Raw genomic sequence first — 26,819 nt, 5'->3', positions numbered from 1 at the left:
GTTGTTTACCCTGAGCCCAAACTTCTTCCCCTGAAATCTCTACTCCCTGTGTCTTCAGTCTGCTCTGTGAGTCACATAGCACAAGCCTTCTCCTTATTTCCTCCCAGGTATTTGGAAACAGTGGTCTTGTCCCTAACTCTGGTGTTCTTCCAAACAAAATGGTAACGGACTCTGCTTGGGAGACAAAAAGAGAGTAACACTCACCGATAAGATGATGTGGAACTTCTCGATCGACTTCTTGAGTGACTATAGGAGACAGACCTTGTTCTGTGTCTTGATTTGGTCTCAGACTTACTTCTAGATCTACTTGGACTCCTGGACTGGCTATCACCATCTCGACTAGGTGTCTGTTCATCACTTGAACTCTCTTGATTTCTTGGCCTCCGGTTTAAGCGTGCCGTCTTTCTTACTTCATCAAAGAGAGACCCAGGCCGAACTTTATTTTTGCTTTTAATTTCTATTCTCAAACCCTGTGGTTTCATTTCAGGCATAGCAGTCAGTGCCTTAACGTCCGTAGCACTGGATGTGGTAGCAGATGGTGCTGCAAGGTTCCCCACACCTTGCAGGGGCTTCCATTTATTATCCACGAGGCTCGTCTGGCTTTTCTCAGCTACCTCGTTCTTTATAGTACTTTCTACAGCACTGGTCAAGCTGGCAGAGCCGCTGTCCTGTTTGCCCATCTCACCCAACATTTTGATTTCTGACATACTGCTTTCCTGTTTTCTCAACTCTGCCTCAGGATACTCTGCTGCCATATCCTGCTTTAGAACAATGCTTATATCTGGGGTATCAAGCCTTGAATTTCCTAGAGGGGAAGTCCCCTCGGCCTTTCCTGGGGAGCTCCGATCAGGAGTGCAAATCTCCATGTTGTCATCTGCTTGTAGCATATCCTCTGCTCCGCTTGGGATGCTCTCTTCAATATGCTGAATGTTTGGGGGAGAACGGACTACATTTTCATCAGTGTTTACGGTTACAGGAGAAGTGCTGAGTTTAACACCATCTTTAGTAGACTGATCAATATCTGATGACACTGTTGTGCTATGTTTACCTGAAAGGCTGCTGTCTTCACAGGGCTTCTTAGTTTGGGGAATATTTTCTTTTATGGTTTCACTGTTCTCAGAAACTTGCTTTTTCTCTTTCGCCTCCTGAGTAACTTGCTTTTCATTAATCTCCTCCTCCTCCTCTTCACCAAATTCAAGTGGAGGCTGCCAGTGAAATGCTTGTTTTCGTTTTGGAGTCTTGTGCTTTTTATCTTTTTTCCCTTTTAATTTCTCTTTTGCTTTTTTGGTGTGTTCCCTTTTAATATTTTCCTTTGAGCTGTGTTTATGCTTGTGTGGCTTTCCTCTAGTGTTTTCTGAATTGGAATAGAATTCCTCAGAATCAGAGGTTGAGGAGTGCTGTTTGCTTGATTTCCAGGCACTGTTACCATCAGGCAGTAAAGTATTTGCTGAAGACTTAGTTGTGGGTTTGGCTTTGATGTGAATTTCACCAGACTCTGACTCAGAATCCGAAGTGGCCTCACCTTCCTCCTTATCAGAAGATGGCCGGGGACTATTTTTATTGTTTTTAGTTACATCTCGTTCAGAATTTGACTCAGAGTCCCATTTACTCCCAGCATAATTCTTCCTTTTGGGCTTACTGCTATTTCGAAAGTGATCAGAAAGATTTTCTTTCAAAGTTCTTTTTTTTGAATGAGGGCATTCCCGTTCAGGCCTAGATTTGTCTTCATCTCTGTTTCTCTCTTGTTTGTTATTCACTTCCATTTGGACTTGCTTCTCCTGGGCTGACTGCGTAACCTGAACACTTGACTGTTCAGTGTCTGAAGAGTAATCTAAAGATGATCTGCTTTCACTGTACTTTCTATGACATGAAGACTTGGCTCTGCCTTTGACATATCTGTTACGAAGTGCTTTTTCAGAGCTGCTGCTATGCCTTCTATTTGAGGTATAACTTTTTTTCCCACTGGATCTAAATTTTCTCTTGGCTCGTCTCCCATCATCACTGCTAACAGAAGAGTATGAAGATGATCTACTACACCGTGAATGGTCACTGTATTTATTTCGTGAATGAGATCTAGATGAGGGAGACCTAGACCGTGAATGTGAACTAGCTAAACTTCGAGACCTTGTGTATGATCTGGAATAAGATCTACTCCTAGAAGATCTGCTCCTTGACCTTGGTGAACTTTCTGAACTTCTATCACTGTATTTTGAATAAGCACTACGATCACTTTCTGAATTTTTTTCTCTTTTATGGTAGGATGATGAACTACCAGTCTCTTTAATATTTGCTAAACTATAAGTGCTTTGGATGGGCAGCAAATGGGTTGTTTTAGCTTTCATTTCCTGGATTCGTTCATAAGAGGGCTTCCAGGGCTTCTGCCCAGGCTTCCACCTTGAAGGAGGGGGGCTGTCACTCAGTGGTATAACAGGAATATTTTCTGCCACCACTGGTTGTACTACAACATTTTCATTTTGTGTCACTGTTGCTCTTAAAGGTTCTGTTTTAACAGGTTTATTTTCACTTAACTGAGAGGCTGTTCTTCTTGGTGATTTTGATGCTGTTCTTTGGTGCCCCGACTTAGAACTAGATCTGGACTTTGATCTACTTCGAGAATGTGATGAAGATTTTGAGGCAGTCCTTGATCTTGAGCTTCCTCTAGAATAAGACTGCGAGTGAGATTTTGATCTGTATGAGTCTCTGCTGGAATGCGTTGAAGAGCTCTGGTCATCCTTATCAGATTTAGACCAATCCCTCTTGGACGAGTGATGAGATGAAGACGAGGAAGAATGAGATCTCCTTTCTCTATCACATGAGGATTTCACTCGTCGGGTTGAAGATTTTAAGGATTCTATGTCAGACGGTACAACAATCCTTCTTTTCTTAGTCTGTTTGTGCCTTCTGCAATGTTTCTGCTTTTTAGCTTTCTTTTTATGCTTAACCTTTTTCTCTTTTCTGCGTTTTTTATGGTGACCATCAGAGTGTCTTGCTGTACTCAGATCTGAATAATACCCATTATAGGACCACGATCGGGATCTCTGGGACAAGCTCCTTTCATCCCATCGGCTTGAAGAGGGATCACTTAACCTATAAAAAGGACATAATATGCAGGCAGTTATGTACAAGCATGTTTTCTAAGCTTTAAAATTAAAACACATTTGTTGTCAATACTAGGCATCAACAAAAGCCTAGTTAACAACCAAGTACTAACTCTATCAATGCTTTAAGCACATGTAGGAAGGATAAAGCAAATAGTTGATAGGCCTGGTCCTGAAATTATAAAACTTCAAAGAAATAACTATTAACAGATTCACTTACAAAAGGATTTTTCCAGAGTCAAATCAGGAATTTTCAAATTTGATAGGAAAATAGTTTTGAAAAGCAAACCAACTAATTACAAAAGCACTGCTCACCTACCACGTTCCTGGCTTTGATCTGCTCAATAATGCTCTGCCTCCAGGAATAATTTCTGAGGGAGTCAAATCAAATTCCCAAACAATTTGCTGATTCTCTGTAGATACAGGATAACTGCCAAAACTTTAAGAGAAGCCTCCCTTTTTTTTGGCTGCATGACTTGTGAGATCTTAGTTCCCCGACCAGGGATGGAACCTGGGACCTGGTAGTGAAAGCTCCAAGTCCTAATCACTTGATCACCAGGGAATTCCTGACAATCCTCTTTTTCTTTCTTTTTTTAAAAAATAACCTTATTTATTTTTGGCTGTGCTGGGTCTTCCTTGTTGCATGTGCTTTCTCTAGTTGTGGCAAGTGGAGGCTACTCTCTAGTTGCAGTGCATGGGCTTCTCATTATGGTGGCTTTTCTTGCACAGGCTCTAGTGCACATGGGTTTAAGTAGTTGTGGCTCCCAGGCACAGACTCAACAGTTGTGGCACACAGGCTTAGTTGCTCCAAGGCGTGTAAGATCTTCCCAGATCAGGGATTGAATCCGTTTCTCCTATACTGGCAGGTGGATTCTCTACCACTGAGCTATCAGGGAGGCCTGCCTCTTCTTAAAACTAGCATGACTATTGTTTTATCTCAGGATCATAGAGGTGATCATAGACTTTTCCTTAAGGTTTTAGTTAAACTACTTAGTACAGAAATTGGGGGAAAAGTACATGAAAACTAAGATGCAGGCTTTACAATATCAGTGCTAATGTCAGAGCTCAAAACTGTTCTCAGTGCTACCATATCCATACCACTTGCACACAGCAGATCACACACCTTGTCCTCCTTCTCTGAACTCTGAACCATTCCATTGGATGGCCACAGAGAAAGAGAATTCTACACAGGGTCCCATTGGTATATTTTGCACTAGCTATTCTGGGGCCAGCCCCACTTCTAAAATAGATATTCCACTGTGGAGTGTCACTGAAGACAAGAGATGGGTACACTGCTGAAGAAGCAACAGTCCCTAGGGTCAGAAGTTAACACACACAATGGCTACAAATTTTTTTATCTACCATTAGTGACTACAAAAAAAGAGGCTATGAGAGAATCTGCTATGTAAGTTAAAAAAAATAAAGTCCTGATTATTGCTAAAATTAAACAAGAAATCTTTAAGAAATTCAGTAGGGTAATGGTCTTGTGAGAGAAAATAGAATTTTGATTTAAAAGTATCCAAAGCCAATCAGCCCTCCTTCCATTTCATCAAGCATTCCCAAATGTATTCTCTGGTCACAATCTAATTTTAAATATAAATCTTTAGTGAAAAACCCAGAAGTATGTCTCTATTCCCTTAAGACTTAAAATATAGCAGAGATAGGATTATACTTTTACTTACTTATCTCCTTTACTCCATTTTTCTCCACTAGGTGGTCTATATGCTCTTAATCTCTGCATTTCTTCTTTCCAGTGAGGAGGAGTTTCACTGCTATCATCATCATCTGATTCAGAACAGGATCTTGATCTTGGAGGTGTGTGATAGCGCTTTAAAAACAAAGTTAGGAATAACTATTTAAAAAATACTTCCCAACTGTAATCTGCTATAGGACAGGTAAGCATAAGACTCAATCTTGGATGCCATTTAAATGCAATAATAACTGAAGTACCATAATGATGGTATAAAGTTAAATCAAACTAAAAGAAATAGGAAAGGCAGATATTCACCTGTAATCACACATAAACTTTCCCTTAGAAGTCCTAATGGTTATACTCATTAGCTTATTCAATATACTAAGATTTCTGAACATACTATTTCACATTCATTTCAATATTTAAACCCATTCAAACATAGCAATAAACACTGATCTAACAGCAGTGCCTTCGCATAGCTACATATTAATTTAAGAGAATACAACTAGCTCCCTGGACAGACTTTGGACTATGCCTAAGATTAAAGCTAGGATTTGCCTACAGGTAAAAACATTTTACTGCTCAGATAACTAATTTGAAAAAAATTAAGTTTTAACACACATACAATTGTGCCCCTTCCTTTAATCTTCCGTCCAGACTTTGACACAGATGGTTTCTGGTCACTTACAGTGGGTGTAACATCAGGAATTTTCCTGGAAAAGAAGATTGAAAATTAAAAATAAACAAATGCTAGGCAGTTTTCTCAGTGTGTAAACGGAGAATTTATGTTCCTTTAATACAATAACAGTTCACTTAGATCTAACACTTTTATAGAATGAGGCACTCCACATGACCTAATTTTCTAAGCAAATCCTCTGTTATTTTTTAAATCTTTATTGGAGTACAGATGATTTACAATGTTTTGCTAGTCTCAGGTGTACAGCAAAGTGAATCAGTTATTTATATATACATATATCCACTCTTTTTTGAAATTCTTTTCCCAGATAGGCCATTACAGAAAATACTGAGTGAGTTTCCTGTGCTATAAGTAGGTTCTCATCAAAAAAATCCTTTAAATAAATGTTAACAGATATCATTAAAGGCATTATTAGTTCATTTAATTCTCATAACAATACTATGAGGTAGGTATTATTATCAACTCCTTTTTAAAAATAAAGAATTTTAAGATTACAGTTAAGAATGTTGTCCAACGTCACATAGAGGAATGAAACATGACTTTTACAACCATGATATAACAGGGTTTTCCCAGCCAGGAATCTGGCTCCAGATAAACATACAATGCCACTATAAGAAAACCTTAACTAAAAAGTATATTATAGTTTTTTCGGTTATTTCATATTCATGATATCATTTGATTCTCACAATGAAAGAAGCCGGTACTCTTGGTAGACAACTGTTTACCTCATTTTCCTCATGAAGAACACATCACTGAACCAAATGACCTGCCTCTAACTGTTCAGCATGAATTAATGTTCATCTGGTATCTTTTACATGGCTGATCCAACATTGCCACTCTCCACCTCCTTCCCCACAACATTCCAATTTACTCTGTTGTATGGCCCAGAAACTGGTATTTTTAAAAGCTTGCCAAATTACACTGAAGTGCAGCTGAACATGAGAACAAATGAATTAGAGCAAGTGTAGAATCCAGCTTCTGCTAAACAAAGTATAAGTGGTAATGAGCTTGCTGCTGCTGCTAAGTCGCATCAGTCGTGTCCGACTCTGTGCAACTCCATAGACGGCAGCCCACCAGGCTCCCCTTGTCCCTGGGATTCTCCAGGCAAAAACACTGGAGTGGGTTGCCATTTCCTTCTCCAATGCATGCAAGTGAAAAGTGAAAGTGAAGTCGCTCAGTTGTGTCCAACTCCTAGCGACCCCATGGACTGCAGTGCACCAGCCTCCTCCATCCATGGGATTTTCCAGGCAAGAGTACTGGAGTGGGGGTGCCACTGCCTTCTCCGATAAAGAACTTAACTGCTGGCAAATTCAGTAAGATGGCAAGCTCTATAAGGCTGTCAGTCCCTGTTTCTTATCCTTTCATATTGCATATCTTGCATTCTTAGCACATTAATTTTAGCTCCCAAGTGACTGATCAAATCTCAAGCATTCTAATGAAATAGATCAACTTGCTATCTTTGTTATGACACAACTATTTACCAATTATGATTCAAAATTATTCTGCAGGATATAACTTCCAAAGATATTATGTAACCAAAGAGAAGCAATGACCAAATAAACTCACCAATGATATTCAACCATAAATACAAGACAGTGGTATAAACTACTTAAAAAAAATACCAGATAATAGGGGTCAGCAAACTTTTTCTTAAAAGTCGAAGAGAAAGTATTTTAGGATTTCTAGGCCAAGAAGAAAATTAAAGATGATTATGTAACAAAAAGAAAACAAGTTTTCACAAATGTTTTATCAATGAAATTTGAAATATAATACACTGTGATGTGTAGTGCACTGAACAGCATATATACCAATGACAGCACCACATACAAACTCTCTGCAACTCCTCAATCCTGCTGCTATAGCATAAAAACGGCCCAAGAAAATAGTGAACAAATGGATATGGCTGTGTTCCAGTAAAATTTAATGGACACTGAAATTTGAATTTCATACAATTTTCACATATCACAAAATATTATTATTCTTCTGATTTTTTTCCACAAACATTTAAAAACATAAAAATCACATTTAGCTCATGGGCTGCACAAAACCAGACAAGAGGCTGAATTTAGCCCACGGAGGACTGTAGTTTGCCAACTCCTACTAGATGACACTGAAATTGACCTTTCAAGTTTCCTACTTTCTGGAAACTAGATGGATTTGATCAATGAATGGTGTTTTGTATTTTAAGATTTGTTCACAAGACAGAATTCTTAGAATTTTAAAATATCTAACGGTCTAAACAATAATCTTATATAGAGACTTAACTGTGAACAGGGACATCTCTATAACTTTTCAGACTTCAAAATAACTCAATTGCCAATTACCCCAACCACTTTATGGTATTTCTAGTCATACAACATTTCTCTTAACAATTCTAAACTTGAGTGTAACACACAAAATACATTAAGCACTATTTTTTGAGACCAAATCTAAAGCTACATTTTAGCTTTTCTAATATAGAGGAGTTATCACTGAGTAAGTTAACAATAATAACATATGGTACTAAATTATATCCCAAATCACCATGCAATAATTTTGCACTATGTTTTAAAACCTGACTGGACCCAAAGAGTTCAACTAACCCTCTGTTCTGGTAACCAAAATCTCACCCTCTAATGAAAGGCTAAGTAAATGAAGTTAGTAAAGAAATCTTCCCAGATCTCCACTAAGAACTCTCCCAGGTCAACTTGGCAAATTCCCTTTTTCTATTAGTAGAATACGAATTTTGAAAGATAGGGTCCATGGCATTCATGAATCCAGTATCTCCCACAGGATATTTCAAAGTGCTTTGACTATGGGTCATGCTCAATAAATGAGTGTGCACCTGCAATGAGGTGACAGGAATTATCAGTCAGAGAAACAAAAACATGTAGGTTAATCATCCTTACGGTTCAGGCTCCACTGTGACAAGAGGCATATCTCTTCTCAGTAAAAATCGGTTCTCGGGCACTGGAGGAATCTCTTCTGGGCGGACCACAGGCTTTTCCCTTTTGGCATTTGAATCAACAGATCTTTTTTCATTGGTATCACTCCTCTCAGAATGACTTAGAAAGAACAATCAAATCACCAATTAAAATGTGTATATCTAAAATTTTAGTATTAAATAACATAATTAACAGCAAAAGTACTGATACCTTGCAAATCCCACTAAAAAGGTTAACACAATTTTCATAAACAGAACATATAAAACATGAGTGAGTGAAACAGTCACTGCACTAAAACTCTGATACAAGAATTGCCAAATGATCCTTTCTTTAAGAGTTTTAGGGATTGTTTTTACCTACAAATGCATAAATCTTTGATATAAAACATCTGTGCTACCCTTAGATTTGCAACATTTCAATATAAACTTCCTAAAATACTATCCTTTTCAACAATAGGTAACAAAGATAAGTTTACAGAATCACACATACTGTTCCCATTCCAGGGTGTTTGTTTTCTAGGTAAGACTACCCTGGTGTCTCACACTTACCCTTTTGGGCTTATTATATGTTTATTTCTTGGCTCTTCTGAACTGCTTGCTTCCTTTCGTCTCTTTTTAGAATGTTTAACTTTCGGTCTCCTCTTATGTTTCCTTCTTCTGCTTCTCTCATGTTCAATTTCACTTTCTGAGGATGATTCTGAAGAGGATGAGGAATTGGAAGAGGAATCCGAGACTTCTGAATGAGTTGGCTTCTTCCTTTTTTTCTCAAAAACTTTTAATAAATAGTAATAAAAGTATTAGTACTGGATTTCACTGCCCACCTTTCAGAGTAAAAAGAAATGATTACCAAGTATTATAAAACATGTTTTATATAAAGCCCACTAAAAATTTAAATAAACTTTTTTTCAAGTTGATAATACAACTTGTTGGTGAGATTGTAAGGTAACAAAGCCCTCGTGAAGTTTATATATTAGTTCAGTCAGATAAGAAAATAAGTAACTACCTAATATAACAAATGATAAATGCTTAAAGAAGAGGGAGGAAAACACAGAGTAAAGGGAACAAGGCAAGTCAAGGTAATTTAAGATAACATTTGAGCAGAGACCTGAAAGAAGCGAGGGACAGGGGTCATGCAGGTATCTGAACAAAGAGTATTCCAGATAGAAGGAACAGCTAGCACAAAGTCCCCAAGTGTCTGGCATGTTTGAGTAAAGATTAACACTGCTGGGAAGACAATGAATATGGAGAGATTAGAGAAACAGCAAAAAGCCAGAATCCCTTACAAACCACAGTAAAGACTTTAGTTTTGGTTGACAGAGAGGGAACCCTTGGAGAAGCTGGCTTTGGTTGCTGCTGAGGACTGTAGAGGGTCAGGTGGAAGCAAGAAGACCAGTTACGAAGCTATCATTACTGAGAAAAGATTATACAGAAGCAATGATAGAGGCAAAGTGAACTGTGGTGAGGCTATTGGAATAACCCAGGTAAAAGATATTTGGGTTTGGACCAAGGTGACAACAGGGGAAGTAAAAAGACAAAGTCAGAGTTGGAAAGATTTCTGATGGATTGAATACAGGGTATGATATGGAGGCATCAGGGATATTGGTATATTACTCGTAGGAGTTTCTTCCACTACTGAAATCTAGGAGGTATCTTTAAGTTATAGTCTTCAACAAGTGTTACCTGTATCCTAGCTCCCTCTGCACTCAAAACACTCTTACCGTCTTTTGCTGACTTTGTGGCAAGCACCCCGCAGTCAATAACTCGTACATCTGCATACGGTCTACTTGCAGCATCAGTTTTCAGATTTTCAATTTGTTCGATCACTTCAAAACCAGAAATAACTAGTCCAAAGACAACATGCACCCTGTCACAATACAAATTCAAGAAAAACTGGTTTGATGATAGTTAAGCCAAGATTAGTAATCAAGACAATTGTAAATGACATGTCCACAGACCTGAAAATAAAAGTGTCTGATGTATGAAGCAACTAGAAGGAAATTAGAAGTTCTGCTTCATAAAAGGAAAAAAAAAACCTTGCTCAAACTGGGCCTTAGTTTTCTGCTTTTAAAACAATGATTCTTAACTATTTTACAGTAGAGAGTGTACCAATCAGATTGCACTTGATACTGAGACACCATCCGTGGTCTCAAGACTACTGCATCCTGTGATCCTTAGGGGAGAGCTTGGCTATGAGAGAATAAACCAGAGGTCAAGAGTGCCCCCTTGAGGGTTCACTACGGTCTAATTGGTTGGACTGGCCACCAGCACACCTCCCCAAAATATTAAGAATGTAACTCTTACCCATCCAGGTGTGGAGCAGGTTTTGTGGTACTGTGCAACAAATATCAACACAAAGAAGATGGCAGAAACCAGGTGTTCAGGTGTACAGAGCAGAAGGGTTTAAAAGCACAGCATGTAGAGAACAAAGAAGTAAAGATAAAAAGGGGAAAAAGTTAAACATGATATACACCTAAACTTAATAAGCTTAAAAACAGCAATAGTAGTCATTTTACTGATTAAAAAAACCCTCAAGATGACAATGCATTACAAATTTTTCTCTCTCCAATATGAAGACTATATATATATATACATATATGTGAAATAGGTTTGAAATATACAGCATAAATATACATTAAAATTAAAGTTACTCTCAAATCCGAAACAATGACAATAACAAAAACAAAAACAAACTCAAAACTTATCAAGATAATTAAACAAGAATAAAAAACATCTAGCCATTTGCTTATGGAAAGAAAAGTGTGATCAACACTTAACAAGTGCCCCCCCACACTTAAGTGAGTTTTTCTACTAGTTATTTTTCATACTGAGTCTGCATCTTTTAGGCAGGTAGCTGGAGGTAGGCCTCAACAGCCGTTTTTAGAACTTCCTGCCCCTCTTGCTTCACTTAAGTTGCCACTCAAAACAACTCAGAAAACGCAATAGGGAGCAAATTTTCCATCTGCCAACACTTCTGACCACAAAGTAAGTAATTGTGGATAACATTACAGGTACTTTACATTTCCATGGCCCAAAAACATCCAACTGCTTGCTTTACAGTCACAAATTGGCAGACAGCCACTCTTGGGAAGCCTAGGGGGTATATTATGGTTAAGGCATTTTGAACTCAAGCTGGTTTTCCCATAGCATTTTCACACATCTTCAGACTATGTGAATTATATAGTGGAAAAAAATTCAAAAGTAGATAACTAGACTCTATCACAAACATCTTAGTTTATAAGAAAGAGAAATAGTATTTGAGAGAATCGTCACTGGATTATCAGACCATGTGAAAGCAGTCACTTGTACTAGAAGCTCTAATGTCAATTTTTATTATCATTTTAAGGAAATTCTAAGGAATATAAGTCAATAAAACATAATTTTAGCCTTCAATACTAAAAAGCATTATTCTATCAGGAAATATAACACATATATTTACATTAAGAATTTTTAGTTCTGTAACAGTACTACAGTTTAGCTTTAAAAAATTAAAATATCAACTCAAGAAGTGGCAGAATTTTAAAGGGAATCTTGAGTTTTAAAACCACTAGTCTCAAATTTTCCCTAGAAGATTGAGAAGTGGTAGTTGAAGCCAATGTAACCATAAAAATGAATAAAAACAGAAGAAAAGAAAATGTAGCAAACGGTTAGGCACTGATGCTTAAATCATGAAAGGAGCATCCAAAAACTATCCTGACAGTAACTTTAATACAGAAATGTGCTTCCCATAATTACGCAACTTTACCAAGCACAGTAAAGACAGTAAAAATTAGGACATATGCTAGACAGTGATTCCACTGTATGAAAGATGGAAAGAGATAACAATTTTAAAGGTAAAAAATGTTCTATAATGTAAAGGTTCAGTCTCAAACATGTAGCAGTAAAAACAATGATGTATTAATTAGATATATTTCTCTTCCTTGGGCCTTTCTCTCACAACTCTCAGATATTCTGGTATTGAGGAAAAGTCTATATATTTTCTTAAAACACACAGAATCCAATTCAGTTTGCACCCTGGTTAATAGAAGTGCTGTAAAAACCACCTTAGGGCAAATCTTTGGAACTAATGGTGTAATTAAAAATTTGAACTTACTGCAGTGACGCAGCAAAATACTACTTGAAACTCAATTTGAGAATAGAACCTTTATGACAGATTCAAGTCTTGTTTTTAATTCAAGTGAGAACTGAACACAAACTCAACCTTTAGTGCACTAGCAAGGAAAACAAATGAAAACAAGAGCAATTCTTTCAAGGATAAATTTCAACTGGCCTACTGTGCCTAAACAGGTGTGAATAACTAAGTCTATTACTCGCATCTGCAATTCAGGATGCAGAAATACAAACTTATGATCTAATTGGGTTAGGCTATATAATAAGAATACTGGAAGTAGCTTAACAAAAAGAAGCCCTCTGGAGTTCTCAGCCCACATTCTAACAGCAGAAATTCCAAGGTAAAGCAGGCTTACTGGAACTGGGCTGATGGGCAAGGGAAAAAAATTATATGCTTGGTCCAAGCCCTTCAATTCTACTAAAATGGACAACGAGACCTCACCCCACCAATTCTTAATTGATGTTTCAAAACTATACAGCTGTAAGGACCAATGTAGTGATAACATATGCCCAGTAAGTTAAGACCTTAAAGCCAGGGGCTATCATAAATATGTAAGTTTATACATGCTTATGAAAACACACCTGAAGGAGAAATAACCACAAAAACATTTCAAGTTAGAAAAGCTTCCAATATTTTCACATTTCCATTTTCTACTGTCACTCAGATACTGATTTTCCAGTTCCCTTCACCTCTGAATCTGCTTTAAAAATACATGCACAAGGGTTCATCTAAATCTCATAAATCCTAGAAACAGAAAAGTATGACTGATACTGCAAAAAAAGAAACTACATTTTTTTTTTTACCATTATCAAAGCAGATTTTGGCCTTATACAGAAAGTAACAGTTCTGTACTGAAATGAGATATAAACCATTATATACAATATACCCCAGTCCCCAAGATGTGTGGGAACTTGGTGGTAACAGGCCACTGAAATTAAAATTATACTTCCCAGGATTTACTATGAACAATAAAACACACTTATTTTACATGTACTGCTGCCACAGATCAAGCAGAAAGTTTTTTTCTTAATGCATATAACAACAGGATTAAAGAGATAAATAAAGGTAAAGAAAGAAAGAGAGAGAGCCTTAGAGTAATGAGACATTACCTTTGGAGCGCACGGTGTAACACTCTTTCTGTAAATTTTACACAAAAATGGCAAGAAATAAATTGTAATACACTTTTAAGACAAGACTGAATCTATGTTTTAATATCAATATAACTTTGAAATTAAATACTTTCAAGTTTTATGCAAAGCAAGAAAGCTTTTTAAAAAGGAGGGCTCTAAATTTTCTTTCACATAGGATATGTATGTAGAGATGAACTATGCTTAAGAAAAGCACTGTGGTTGAAGTGGGAATCTGCTCAGGTCCCTAATATTTGTAACATCACAGTGTGAATAATAGTTAGAAACAAAATATTATATTTCCTTTTATATTCCTAGAAACTGGCTAAGTCAACTAACATCCTTCTCAAAAAGATAATAATGTATCTGGAGTACATACATAAATATAAAAATCTGAATACCCAGGAGCAGTTACTAGAGGTACAAAAACAAAAATCTCAATGGAAAAAACTGAGTTAAGAGACTTCAAAACAAAATTCCAGAGAATACTTTTTACTAATTCACTTCAGATAATTAAGGAACCTTTCATGTTTCTACATTTGAAACCTTTGTTGGTTACATATCACATCAGACTACTATACATTATGAGTTAATGAGCAAATGTTTAGATTGTAGTTTCTGTTCACTGCCATTACACACACTTTTTTAGTTAAGTCACTGAAAATAATAATAATAATAAGGCAGCATACCTAGAATTTTAAGAATCTTCTCAAAGGATAAAAAGGCAAGAGAAATGAAAGTATAAGAAAATGTATGCTGTCAAATCTTGGTTGGCTACAGTACTTTCTTTTCCTCTCAAATGTCTGATTTTCCCCATTATAAAAATTTTTTGTTCAATGAATATACACTGTCTGATCAATTTTAACTCAATTATAATTTAAACATATCTATTACTATTCAGACCAAAACCCATATTATATACAGTGGACAAAATTCTTTACAGGGGTTTTGGACATACTAAATCTTGAAATATTTAAAAATGTTAAAAGGCATTGATACATGAATGACTGTCAAAGAATATGTTTCAAATAATGTGGTGTTTCCAATGAATGTTAAGAAAAAAAGTGACTCTATTTGTAAAGTAGTATGAGAGAAGGAAATAAAGACAATCTATTTGTCACAACCTTTAACATGCAATTTTCCCGTTCGACTCCTGAAACTGTAAGAGGCACCAAATTGTACAGCGTAACAAAGCTCATGTAAGGGCAATGGAAACTAACGAACCCACAGTACAGTGCTCTACCTATCATTCCAGAAGCCACTAAAATGGAACAGCTTTAAAAAATTCAGCACTAAAATTAACATAATACACACCAAACACCACAAGATACAGAATTCCGTCCATGCTGCTAACACAAATGTCACACAAACACTAAGTAATATTCAGACTGGATGTCAGGGATGACATTTGATATCCAGAGAATATGGATTATGGTTAAGTGTCATGAAATCTGTTCATGAAAAATCTTTAACATATGAAGGTACTGTTCCTAAAAAAGTAAGGAAAAACTTCTCAGGTTATTAATACTTAGTAGCATTTCTTCTCAAACAAACTCATGAATATGTGGAAAGAAAAAGCATTTCTACCCCCAAATATCAATACAGCTTTGTAAAGCCCTGAAACCGAACCACCCCTCAACTCCTCTTGCTCTGCTACTCTGAAACAATCAGCACTTCTCTCATTCAGGTGAGTAGCTATTCTAAATGACACAGAAGATATCCTAAAACTTATGTTTTCCTCCCACAGTCCTATTTATAACAAGATGTAACAAACAAGATGAACTTTTGTTTAAAGATCAAAGTCCGACTTTTTGACTATCCTATTTTCTTAAATTTTTATAATTATCATGACTGCTAACAGTGGCAAGTGACAAAGCCTGTTCTCGAAGGTTCTGTGGGTATTCCCACTCCCTGGTGTGACATGAGGCCTTCACAGACTAAGCCAAGGGGGATGAGCGTGATCATTACTCCAATATGCTCTGCTGCTGCTGCTAAGTCACTCCAGTTGTGTCCGACTCTGTGTGACCCCACAGATGGCAGCCCACCAGGCTCTGCCGTCCCTGGGGTTATCCAGGCAAGAACACTGGAGTGGGTTGCCATTTCCTTCTCCGATGCATGAAAGTGGAAAGTCAAAGTGCAGTCGCTCAGTCATGTCCGACTCTTTGCGACCCCATGGACTGCAGCCTACCAGGCTCCTTTGTCCATGGGATTTTCCAGGCAAGAGTACTAGAGTGGGTTGCCATTGCCTTCTCCATCAATATGCTCTAACAGCAGCCAATGAAGAAACTGGCTGACTTTGGCAAGATGAACCAAAGCTGCTTTGAACTACCTTTCAGACTGATGAAAATTAAGCAACCACAACTATTTCTTTTAGGCAAGACAATATTTGCATATAAATCATTTCATATACTCAAAAATTTAGGATCAACCTATAGAAACACTTTCTTCCTTTAATGTCTGCATTTTCACACCAAAATGTTATTTATATTTGAAAGTGAGCTACAGTTTACAAACAGAAAAGGAAAAACAAAACTAACTCAAGGCATACGGTAAGACTAGATACAAGGTTTCCTGATAGATTAGTGCTCTAACCCAGGAGAAGAGTTACTTAATACAAACTTATAAATTACCTAACTAATCTCTTTAATTTATGTTATGCAGTATCTTCTTCATCTTTCTGATGAATGAAAGACAATGAATTTCAGAGCCAGACTTGATAGTTATTACTGACAGCTAAAGGACAAGAAAATGCTTTCTTGTGTGTCATATTATTTTTCCAGCAACAGTTGATGCATCTAAAACTGACTAAAATTAAAATAAATTCAGGGGAATTCCCTGATGGCCCAGAAGTTAGGACTCTGTGCTTTTACTGTTGAGGTTCAATCCCTGGAACTAATATCTCACAAGTCTAAATAAATAAATAAACTCAGAGCAGACGGTCAATAAACCTATGTAGCATACAGTGTTCAGCATGCTCTTTTTAGCCATCAATTTCTTCAAGATTATGAGAAAAACACTATAACCTAGACTGTATATGTCTTTTCGTCCTTATTTAGCATTATCTATAGAACAGAAAGACTGGAATAGAGGATCTCTAAATTCTTTTCTAGTCCTAGGCTTTATAATCCTATAACTTTTATTGCAGCCTCTTCCTAGTCTTTGGCCTAAAAAATAAATAATAATAAAATGAACCCCATTAACATGGTCCTAGGTCTTTGAATTCCTTCAAAAATACCTCAGCATGAACAAACTATTACTTCCTCAGTGATTCATGGGGATAGTGCCATGTATTACTTCTTTCATGTTTCTTGAGCAGTACTATTCCAAAAATAATTAGTTTTCTTCTATTTAGGTCCCTAAAAGCAAAATCACTATGACTAATATAGTAGTAGATATAAGCAATTACTGCAAAAATTATAAATAGCTTTATACAAAAGACAATCTGGTTTTTATCACACACATAATTTTTCCACCCAAAGAAAGCAATATATACAAAAAATTTTAATAAAATGATGTATATGCCTTAGGAAGGAGAGGTCTTAAGTGTTTCAAGTAATGAAGGCGATAGTTTTTACAAAAAGCACAAGAATTCTTGAGAAACATTTTGCTCAAAGTACCACACTAATTGCACCAAATTTACTCCTTGGAATTACAAGGTAACAGATTTATAACATGAACTGCAAATACCATTTTGCAAGGATTTATTAAATGTCCTTATTAAGCGGAACTATAAAGGCAGTTCTTGGCATTTTATGATCCATTCTCACACTACTCTTTCTTTTTCAGACTGCAGAACTGCTGCTCAAGGTGCCAAAGAAGTGTGGGAGGAGGATAAAATTTAGAAGTCACCAATGGGAAGCTGTCTGACAGCTCAGTGACCATCAACCCTCAGAACCTCAACTTTTAGAGCAATTGTCTGTGATCATCTACACAACTTGAAGATTGTACATTATGCTTTTTCTTAACTACTTCCAATTCCAAATAGATTTGGGCTTGCAAGACATAGATTTTCAAAGATACTTCTATGGGCCACCGTCTCCATTTGACTTATTCTTTGTATAAAAGCAAGGAAACATTTTATTTAGAAAAGTGAATAGTTTTATTTTATCCTGAAACCCCTGAGGAATTGGTACTTTTAGCCCACATAAAAAAAGCACGTGCATAAAAGCTTCTTTTAAAAAAAAAAAAGAGGATTTTATTTTGTGACTGCAAAAATGTTTAATTACTTCCAAGACTGTTTTTAACTGAAAACTCATTTCCAAAAGTAAATTTCAAACTAGAAGCAGAAAAGTTTCTTTCAATCACAAGTTTACAGTGATCTTAGTGCCATCCATAAGCAGTTAATTATAAAAACAAGGTTAAAACTTAATCCTAATTTATAAATGTTACAATTTTCATTTGGCATTCCTTGTCAAAAGATAGTCCGATGTAAAATTAAGTCATGTAGAAAATAGACATAGCTTTAATTTTGTTTGATGCTAAACATTTCTAGAAAAGACTTAAGCAAATACTAAGTAACAAAAAAACAAGATACTCTAAATTTTTTGAAGTCAGACTCTCATATACTGAATTTTAGTCAATGCATATACATGCATGGGTTTTATCTCTTAATATTTTATAAATAAGCTAATAAGTATGTAACAATGGGAAGAAGCTACTACTACCCGATAAATCAAATTTTAAAATTACTGATTAAAAAAGGAAATCTAAAAGAAACTTTAGAGCCCTCAGATGGTAGCTTTTGACCAATGAATCATTAGTTTATCATGTTCACAGTTCAGATAAGCTTAAAAATGGAAATAGGAAACCTTAATCAAAGAGTAAACAGCTCCTACATTAAGTTTTTCAAAATATTTTCCACTACTTTTTTTTTTGGCTCTCAAGGAGATTAAGAATAGAAAAATATTCTAGTAAAGAAGTGTAGTAACTAATACTCTATGGGATCAAAAAAGATAGAGGAATAACTGTTTTAAGTCTTCTTTTTTTCCTGTACAAATCCAAGCATTATTATCTTCTGTCAGCTTTCCATTTTTAGGACATTCTTGGGAACAGAATGCCCCTTATCTGAACTTTATCAGATCATGTTGGAATTTATTTTTCACACAAACATAAAGTGTGAGATTTATTTTATATGAATACTTTACTCCTTTAAATACAGGGAAGCGCCATTCATACCCATCCATTCAGAAAGATGACAAAATTTTTTTCTGGTATGGAAAAAATATTTCTCCAATATATATAGGATAACTGCAGAAATTTACTTTCAATCAAAAGCATTAAACTCCATACTAGGCAACTACCTTTCATATTTTATATCATGGAGTTATAATAAAAATAGGTTTTAGAGTAACTTTACATAAGAACATAACAGAGAGTATGCCAAAAGTCTTTCAGATGAGAAATAACTAAGGTTTTGGTTGTGTATACACGTACATGTAAAAGTGTTTGTTTTTAAAAAACAAATTTATCATTCTAAAGTTTTCTAAGCAATAACAGCACAAATTTTTGGTGAAAATGAAAGCAATATTGGGTTAGTTCAATTATGCATAGAGATCTCACAAAGTTTAAGATTGCTACAAATGTTGGCTTAACACCAAATCATTTATCTCTATACAGTGTCAGAAAATAATGGCACCTCTCAAACTGGCTCAAAGAACAACAGTAAGAGGGAAAAGCAACCATACTATGGTTTACTCAAACCAACTGCTTTCCACGCCAAGGATACATTCAGTTCCAGTCATGAACAATTTTTTAAATGCTCATCAAGAGTTTATATTCCAATTCAGATTTGATAAACTGAGCCCCCAAATTTGTTAAGAGTCAAAGCCAATTTCTTAAGATGACAACAGAATAATTTACATCTTCAAGTTATGCCTTTTAAGTACCATCCTTCAAATCCAGGATATATTCTTAATACTGAGATGGCTGTTAAGAGCTTACCAGTTACTATAACATAATAAAACTCAAGCTGACAGAACCTAGTAGTAAATTTGGATCAAGGATACCATCTTTCTCATGAACAGCGCTTCTCTGTTTAGGAAAAGCTCATCTCTGAATTATGCCTACTCACATGAAAAACTGGGAACCATTGGTATGTTTCCCTCGATTTGCCATTGACAAAAGGAACGCTCTGTCATGTTTGAGAATAAAGTTTTCATCTGTTTGAAGAAAACACAAATTTGTCAGTCTCCAATTATAAGCCACTTTTAACGTGTAATGTTCAAAGCAGTAAATAGAAAGCAAAGGATGAAATTCCTCTTCTGGTCAGTACAGATACGTGACTATTTCGAAAAAAATTCTTTTAACTAACCAAATAACAAAAGCATAAAAAAAAAAACAACCCAGATACTACTTATTTACTACTTAGCTTTGAGAAAAAGAACATATATTTAACACTTTATACAAACAGCCTTAGAACAGTCACTTTTAGTACCAACAGACTTTGGCTAAATGATATTTAAACTATTAACTTTCAGGGAAAACTACCAAGAAAATTTAAAAAAAAAAAATATAGTAGAGCTCGTTTCTTCCAAATTTCCAATCATCCTGCATAATGCACCATTCATGGGAGCTTTAATAATCCTCTTATGTGCTTAATTTCTATATGGTAAATTTATTACTCAATCAAATTGTTGCTAGATGATGAAACCAACCCTAACCAAAATATTACAGTAAGTTTAGAGACATGCCTAATTAAATCAAGTATGTAGATTCTAATCAATAGGATCAAAAACTATCTAAGGAAGAAAGCCCTGCAAATACAAAAATTTAAATGGCAAGATTCAATTTTAAGATATACATACAAATATCCGCCACAGGCAACAACAATGTTAAAGTGGCCTACAGTATTAATTTCAAATTGCTACATGCTAATGGAATCAGCTCAAGAGCTGTTTGCTACTAGTTCAAAGGAAAACCTCTGTCATAAAGATCACTTAGAGACGGATTTAATTCCAGCAGAAGTATCCTGAAAACTAATTTAAGTTTCCTTTTAACATTGATACAAACAAATCTTTCTTTTGAACAAACAGAAACACAGAAAACTTCAAAAACAAAAACAAAAAAAAGATTACCTTGGGAACAGGCTTCTGAAAAAGAGTAGTAATCCATTTTTCCCCAAAAGAAATATAAAAGACTATTATAACACTGAAGCTATCATGGCATTAAAACCTAGTAATACTGGATCCCATTATAAATTTCTGCAACTGACTTTTCTAAGGCTTTTTGGGGCAAGTGTAATAGTTAGATTTATGCAAATACTACTGTAGGAATAAAACACAATCATATAGTTCTACTATACAAAAGAAAACATACAAACCTTTGAGAAAGGAAGAAATACCAACTTTTATTCAAAGACACTGTTTGGCTTAGAGGGGAAAAGAAAAAAAAAACTAGACTCTTCACCCTGACATGGAAATAATAACCCATTGGAAAAAGAAAAAAAGATACAGGTGCATGTATGAAATAGTATACAGAGTTTTCCAAGTCTTCAAGCAATATAAGAAATCCAGTCACAACCTGACCCAGACTCTCCATAAATTTATTAGGAAGGGTGCAAGGGAAAAGAGTTGGAGTTTGTGTTACTGAGCTTCGTTCTCTTACCTTTTCATTTTGCAAAAGACCACATTCTCTATAAACAAAAGAATATGTTGACAGTTTTAGGCAGGAAGATAGGAGTTTTCATGTATATAGTTGCCTAACCTCCATGCTGAAAGTCATGTTTAACCATAAAGTTAGCCTTAATTAATCTTGTCAATTAAAAGTTATATATTACAATATAATTTATCCCCAAGTTCATGCAAATAAAGTATTTTCATGCAGCATTAGTTTCATGCAAAAAGTGAACTATAAGTAAACCTCTTCTCATTAAAAGTACATGATCAAACTTGCTTTATATCAGAAATGAGACAAAAGACCATAAAATATTAAGCCTTACCTTTAAAATAACCACCATAAATTGATTCTCCACCTTTTCCATTACCTGAAAATAATGAGCTACGTTAAACAATGATGAAAACTAAAAAAATACTAACATACATAAATTACTCTTTATGGTTTTAATTTGCTGAAGGAGTTAACACCTTGTAATTCCTGCAGATGATAAAAATTCTAATAATCCTCAATCAACCTCATTTTTAAACTATAAATCCAATTCCATTATAATAAAAACTATTTTAAAAAATTATCCCCAGAACCCATTTATTTCAAACACTGACAAAACTCTAAAAGAATAAAACCAATTGAACAATACTTTGGCATTCACTAGAGGGTATTCACCAAATAACTGTATTAAAACTGCATAAAAACAAAACAAAAAACCTCTTAGTATTTTGCTTTTTATAAAAGTGAAAAAGTTGGCTTAAAGCTCAACATTCAGAAAACGAAGATCATGGCATCTGGTCCCATCACTTCATGGGAAATAGATGGGGAAACAGTGGAAACAGTGTCAGACTTTATTTTCCTGGGCTCCAAAATCACTACAGATGGTGACTGCAGCCATGAAATTAAAAGACGCTTACTCCTTGGAAGTTATGACCAACCTAGATAGCATATTCAAAAGCAGAGACATTACTTTGCCAGTAAAGGTTTGTCTAGTCAAGACTATGGTTTTTCCTGTGGTCATGTATGGATGTGAGAGTTGGACTGTGAAGAAGGCTGAGCGCCAAAGAATTGATGCTTTTGAACTGTGGTGTTGGAGAAGACTCTTGAGAGTCGCTTGGACTGCAAGGAGATCCAACCGGTCCATTCTGAAGGAGATCAGCCCTGGGATTTCTTTGGAAGGAATGATGCTGAAGCTGAAACTCCAGTACTTTGGCCACCACGCTCATGAGAAGAGTTGACTCATTGGAAAAGACTCTGATGCTGGGAGGGATTGGGGGCAGGAGGAGAAGGGGACGACAGAGGATGAGATGGCTGGATGGAATCACTGACTCGATGGACGTGAGTCTGAGTGAACTCTGGGAGTTGGTGATGGACAGGGAGGCCTGGTGTGCTGCAATTCATGGGGTCACAGAGTCGGACACGACTGAGCGACTGATCTGATCTGATCTGACCTGATACATTCTTGGCTTACAACATTCATTCATCCAACAACTATTCACTGACCATCTAATATTTACATCATACTGTGACACAATATTTACAATTAAAATAATGAGGTGCTTTAGGAATTAATACAGTTATTAAGAGCATAACTTTTAGCTCTACCTTCACTGAAGTCCCCACCCTGAATCATAAAGTTTTTAACCACACGATGGAATGTAGAACCTTTATAACATAACTTCTTTCCAGTTGTTTTCCCAAGGCCTTTCTCTCCTGGAAAAAAAAAAGAAATTAAATTTAGCTACAAACATATTCTTCCATGGGAACAACCATTCAATTAGCTCTTTGTCAAATTCCTCCCTGGTATAGGACACTCTAAGACATAAGCAACATTATAAATGTCTTTCCTCCCCATTTTATCTACTGTTTAAAAATATAAATCCAATTACATGTAACAACAACATCATTATGTTCTGCTTCTCTATCCTCTAATCGTAAATTTATTGAGATCTGGAAGGCTAAATTTATTCAAAGTACTAAAATCTGTAAAATTCTATCAAAATAAATCAGTTTTGAATACATGCTATTATTTTTTAAACTACAATGCATAAAGATTCCATTACATATGGTGGTACTTCCTTTTTAATTTTTGAGACCATTTCTTTCTCCTCTCTTTAAGAAATGCTTCCCTGACTTATCAGTGAAAATAATATTTTTTATTTTTCATTTCACAATCCATTACTTTTTAAGGAAAACAGCTATTCTGTTAAGGAAGGTAAAATTTTAAGCCAGGACTTCTCATTGGAAATAATCTAATAATTCATTTACCTGAGCATAGGCAAAGGAAGTTTTTGCATGTTTTTGGACATATATCTGAAAAGAGCTGAAACATAATTCGACCAACTGAAATAAAACACATGAAAAACAGGTAAGCAAGTTGATTAAATGTATCATATTTATATGGGAGAAATAAAGAAAATAAACAAATTGAGAGGCCCATTTTTATCATTCATTTTAATTTTTTTAAGAGATTCAACAGGAAAAGAATTTAACTAGGCAATACCAATTAATAAGAACCATACTATATTTATTAGCATTAGGATTCACATGCAACCAAAGTGAATTCAGTCCAGAACTGTGGGATTTTAAGTGTCTTTAACAGGACCTTATTTTATTAGATCTCTCTTAGTATATCTCCTACCTGAACTATTAATCTTTAAAGATATTCTCGATAACAGTTGTCTGATTTATGCCTAAACCCCTCCAGTGATGAGAGCACATCATAAGACAGTCACTCTGGGCTAGTACTAGTAGAAGAAAGCTCTGTCCTCTACATTTACCTTTATGCAAGAACTGTTCACAGCCAACCCCTGAACTGTCACTCACAACTAAAACTCACATTAAATTCCCTGAGAGGGCAGAAAGAGAATAGGTTATGGTTCCTAAAAACTAATCAACAAACAAACAAGAAACAATAGGAGCAAGTCTCCAAATTCGACTTAATTATGCAATAAACAATCTGCCTACCAATGCAGGAAACTCAGGTTCGATCTCTGGGTCAGGGAAGATCCCCTGGAGGAGGAAATTGCAACCCACTCTCAGTATTCTTGCCTGGAGAATCCCATGACAGAAGAGCCTGACAGGCTACAGTCCATGGGGTTGCAAAGAGTCAGACAGAACTCAACATGCCTCTCATGCCAAAAGAGAAGTGTTTCACAAATCTGTTCATCTCAGGACTCCTTTAAACTCTCAAAAATGACTAAAGCTTTTAAAATGTGGGTTATAATTTTGATATTTACTGTATTATAAATTAAAACTCAGAAATTTTCAAAACAAGAATACTCAGGTAACTGTTCCATCAGCTGTCAGAGCAGTGACATCATTACATATTCTGTAATGTCTTGAAAACTCACCTTGTGAATGAGAGTACAAGGGGCAAATCATATTATTTTAAAAACTGTTTCAACTTTGCCCTCCTATCAATAAAATAAAGGGAATTTTGAATTACAACCATTTTCCAGGAGTTCCTTTTCCCTTTATTCTATAAAAGCTTTTCCATTATGAACATTTGTACATAGTCAAGACTTGTAGAATATATCAAAATTAACTGGATCAGGCATAATCCAGTAGACACAAAATGCCTTGATATATTGTGTCACTAAGATTTTACTTTATTCCTGGCATGTCAGTCAGTTACTGTGAGGACAAAACAAGGTTACTGTGTAAGAAACAACCTTAAAGGATAAAAAGTAGAAGAATGGAATCATATAAGAAGAGACTCCCATGTCAGCACTGTCAAATCGAGTGCTGGAGTCAAATTAATGCAGTTTCAAAACCTTCTAGCTGATCTTGATGTCTAAAGAAATGAAGAGAAAGTTAAGAAAGCAAAAAGGAAGATAGCAATGTATCTAAAAACATTTCAGAATTTTAGGAAATGCATGTAATATCAGTAATATTAAGTACTATTCTTTGTATTTACATAGAAATAATTTATTATTCTATGTAAAATAATTTATTAATACTCTTATCAGAGTATTTCCATCACTCATAAATCCCTAAGAAATGGCTGGCTAGGTGGGTGTCAAAATTCAAAATCATATAGCTTTGCAAACTACAACATACATAGGTCTTTGGAATCTCTTTAAGATAGATGTTTTTCAGAATAAAAGATATAATCAAAACAACTGAAACTTCACCTTTTCTCTAGGACTATAGTAACTTCAATAAAGAGTTCTTCCGCCCAAAGTCTTATGCCTCCACACAAAAACTGATGAAAATTTCAAATATTTTTAGTTTCTCCTTTACAGACAATTATGAACCCTCTAGTGGTAGGAGTACGTCAAGGCTGTATATTGTCACCCTACTTATTTAACTTATATGCAGAGTACATCATGAGAAATGCTGGGCTGGAAGAAGCAGAAGCTGGAATCAAGATTGCCGGGAGAAGTATCAATAACCTCAGATATGCAGATGACACCACCCTTATGGCAGAAAGTGAAGAGGAACTAAAAAGCCTCTTGATGAAAGTAAAAGTGGAGAGTGAAAATGTTGGCTTAAAGCTCAACATTCAGAAAACGAAGATCATGGCATCTGGTCCCATCATTTCATGGGAAATAGATGGGGAAACAGTGGAAACAGTGTCACACTTTATTTTCTGGGGCTCCAAAATCACTGCAGATGGTGACTGCAGCCATGAAATTAAAAGACGCTCACTCCTTGGAAGGAAAGTAATGACCAACCCAGACAGCATATTGAAAAGCAGAGACATTACTTTGCCAACAAAGGTACATCTAGTCAAGGCTATGGTTTTTCCTGTGGTCATGTATGGACGTGAGAGTTGGACTGTGAAGAAAGCTGAGTGCCGAAGAATTGATGCTTTTGAACTGTGGTGTTGGAGAAGGCTCTTGAGAGTCGCTTGGACTGCAAGGAGATCCAACCGGTCCATTCTGAAGGAGATCAGCTCTGGGATTTCTTTGGAGGGAATGATGCTGAAGCTGAAACTCCAGTACTTTGGCCACCTCATGCGAAGAGTTGACTCACTGGAGAAGACTCTGATGCTGGGAGGGATTGGGGGCAGGAGGAAAAGGGGACAACAGAGGATGAGATGGCTGGATGGCATCACTGACTCGATGCACATAAGTCTGAGTGGACTCTGGGAGTTGGTGATGGACAGGGAGGCCTGGTGTGCTGCGATTCATGGGGTCGCAAAGAGTCGGACACGACTGAGCGACTGAAGTGAACTGAACTGAATACCCTACCCTCTAACCTGATGAAGAAACAAAATTTCTATTGACCTTTCACACTCATGGGGCAATGGTTAGAGCAGAAATTCTGTCTCTGCCATGGCACTGTGTTGTTAAGAGCAAAAGAAAAAAACATGAACAAAAACAAATTGTTTTGGGTGCAGTACTACAGTACAAGGTTAAGAACACTGCTAAAGACTGTAAAGTAAATGATGTACCTATCAGAACTGTTAAAAAAAAATTCTGAATCATACTGGACATGTAGTTCATCCACCATTGTCAGAATTCCATTTGCAACAACACTGACAGATGAATACCAACAAATGTAGAAAAACAGCTGAAAAGCACAGGGATTCAAACAGGAGTAAGAGGTAAGAGACAAGGAATA

General features: G+C 35.9%; 1 protein-coding gene across 6 annotated transcripts in view; it reads right to left on the bottom strand.

Annotated features, from left to right (window-relative positions):
* Window positions 1-26,819, bottom strand: part of NKTR (natural killer cell triggering receptor) — a 53,554-nt gene that overhangs the window by 17,827 nt on the left and 8,908 nt on the right. For 3 of the 6 annotated variants that reach the window (XM_005222601.5, XM_005222600.5, XM_002696872.7), the window contains exons 3-13: window positions 23,517-23,591; window positions 22,854-22,961; window positions 21,583-21,627; window positions 19,717-19,804; window positions 10,713-10,742; window positions 10,130-10,275; window positions 8,961-9,183; window positions 8,377-8,532; window positions 5,417-5,504; window positions 4,781-4,926; window positions 205-3,087 (exon numbers count right to left, since the gene is read on the bottom strand). In XM_005222601.5, coding sequence (XP_005222658.1) covers window positions 205-3,087; window positions 4,781-4,926; window positions 5,417-5,504; window positions 8,377-8,532; window positions 8,961-9,183; window positions 10,130-10,275; window positions 10,713-10,742; window positions 19,717-19,804; window positions 21,583-21,627; window positions 22,854-22,961; window positions 23,517-23,591 — 3,988 coding nt within the window. The other 3 variants (XM_059879996.1, XM_059879997.1, XM_059879995.1) reach the window with 3 other exon arrangements.

This window comes from Bos taurus, chromosome 22, assembly GCF_002263795.3.
Source record: "Bos taurus isolate L1 Dominette 01449 registration number 42190680 breed Hereford chromosome 22, ARS-UCD2.0, whole genome shotgun sequence".
NCBI classification, from domain to species: Eukaryota; Metazoa; Chordata; class Mammalia; order Artiodactyla; family Bovidae; genus Bos; species Bos taurus.
The sequence above is the reverse complement of the archived record's forward strand: the minus strand, read 5'-3'. Positions and strand labels throughout refer to the sequence as shown.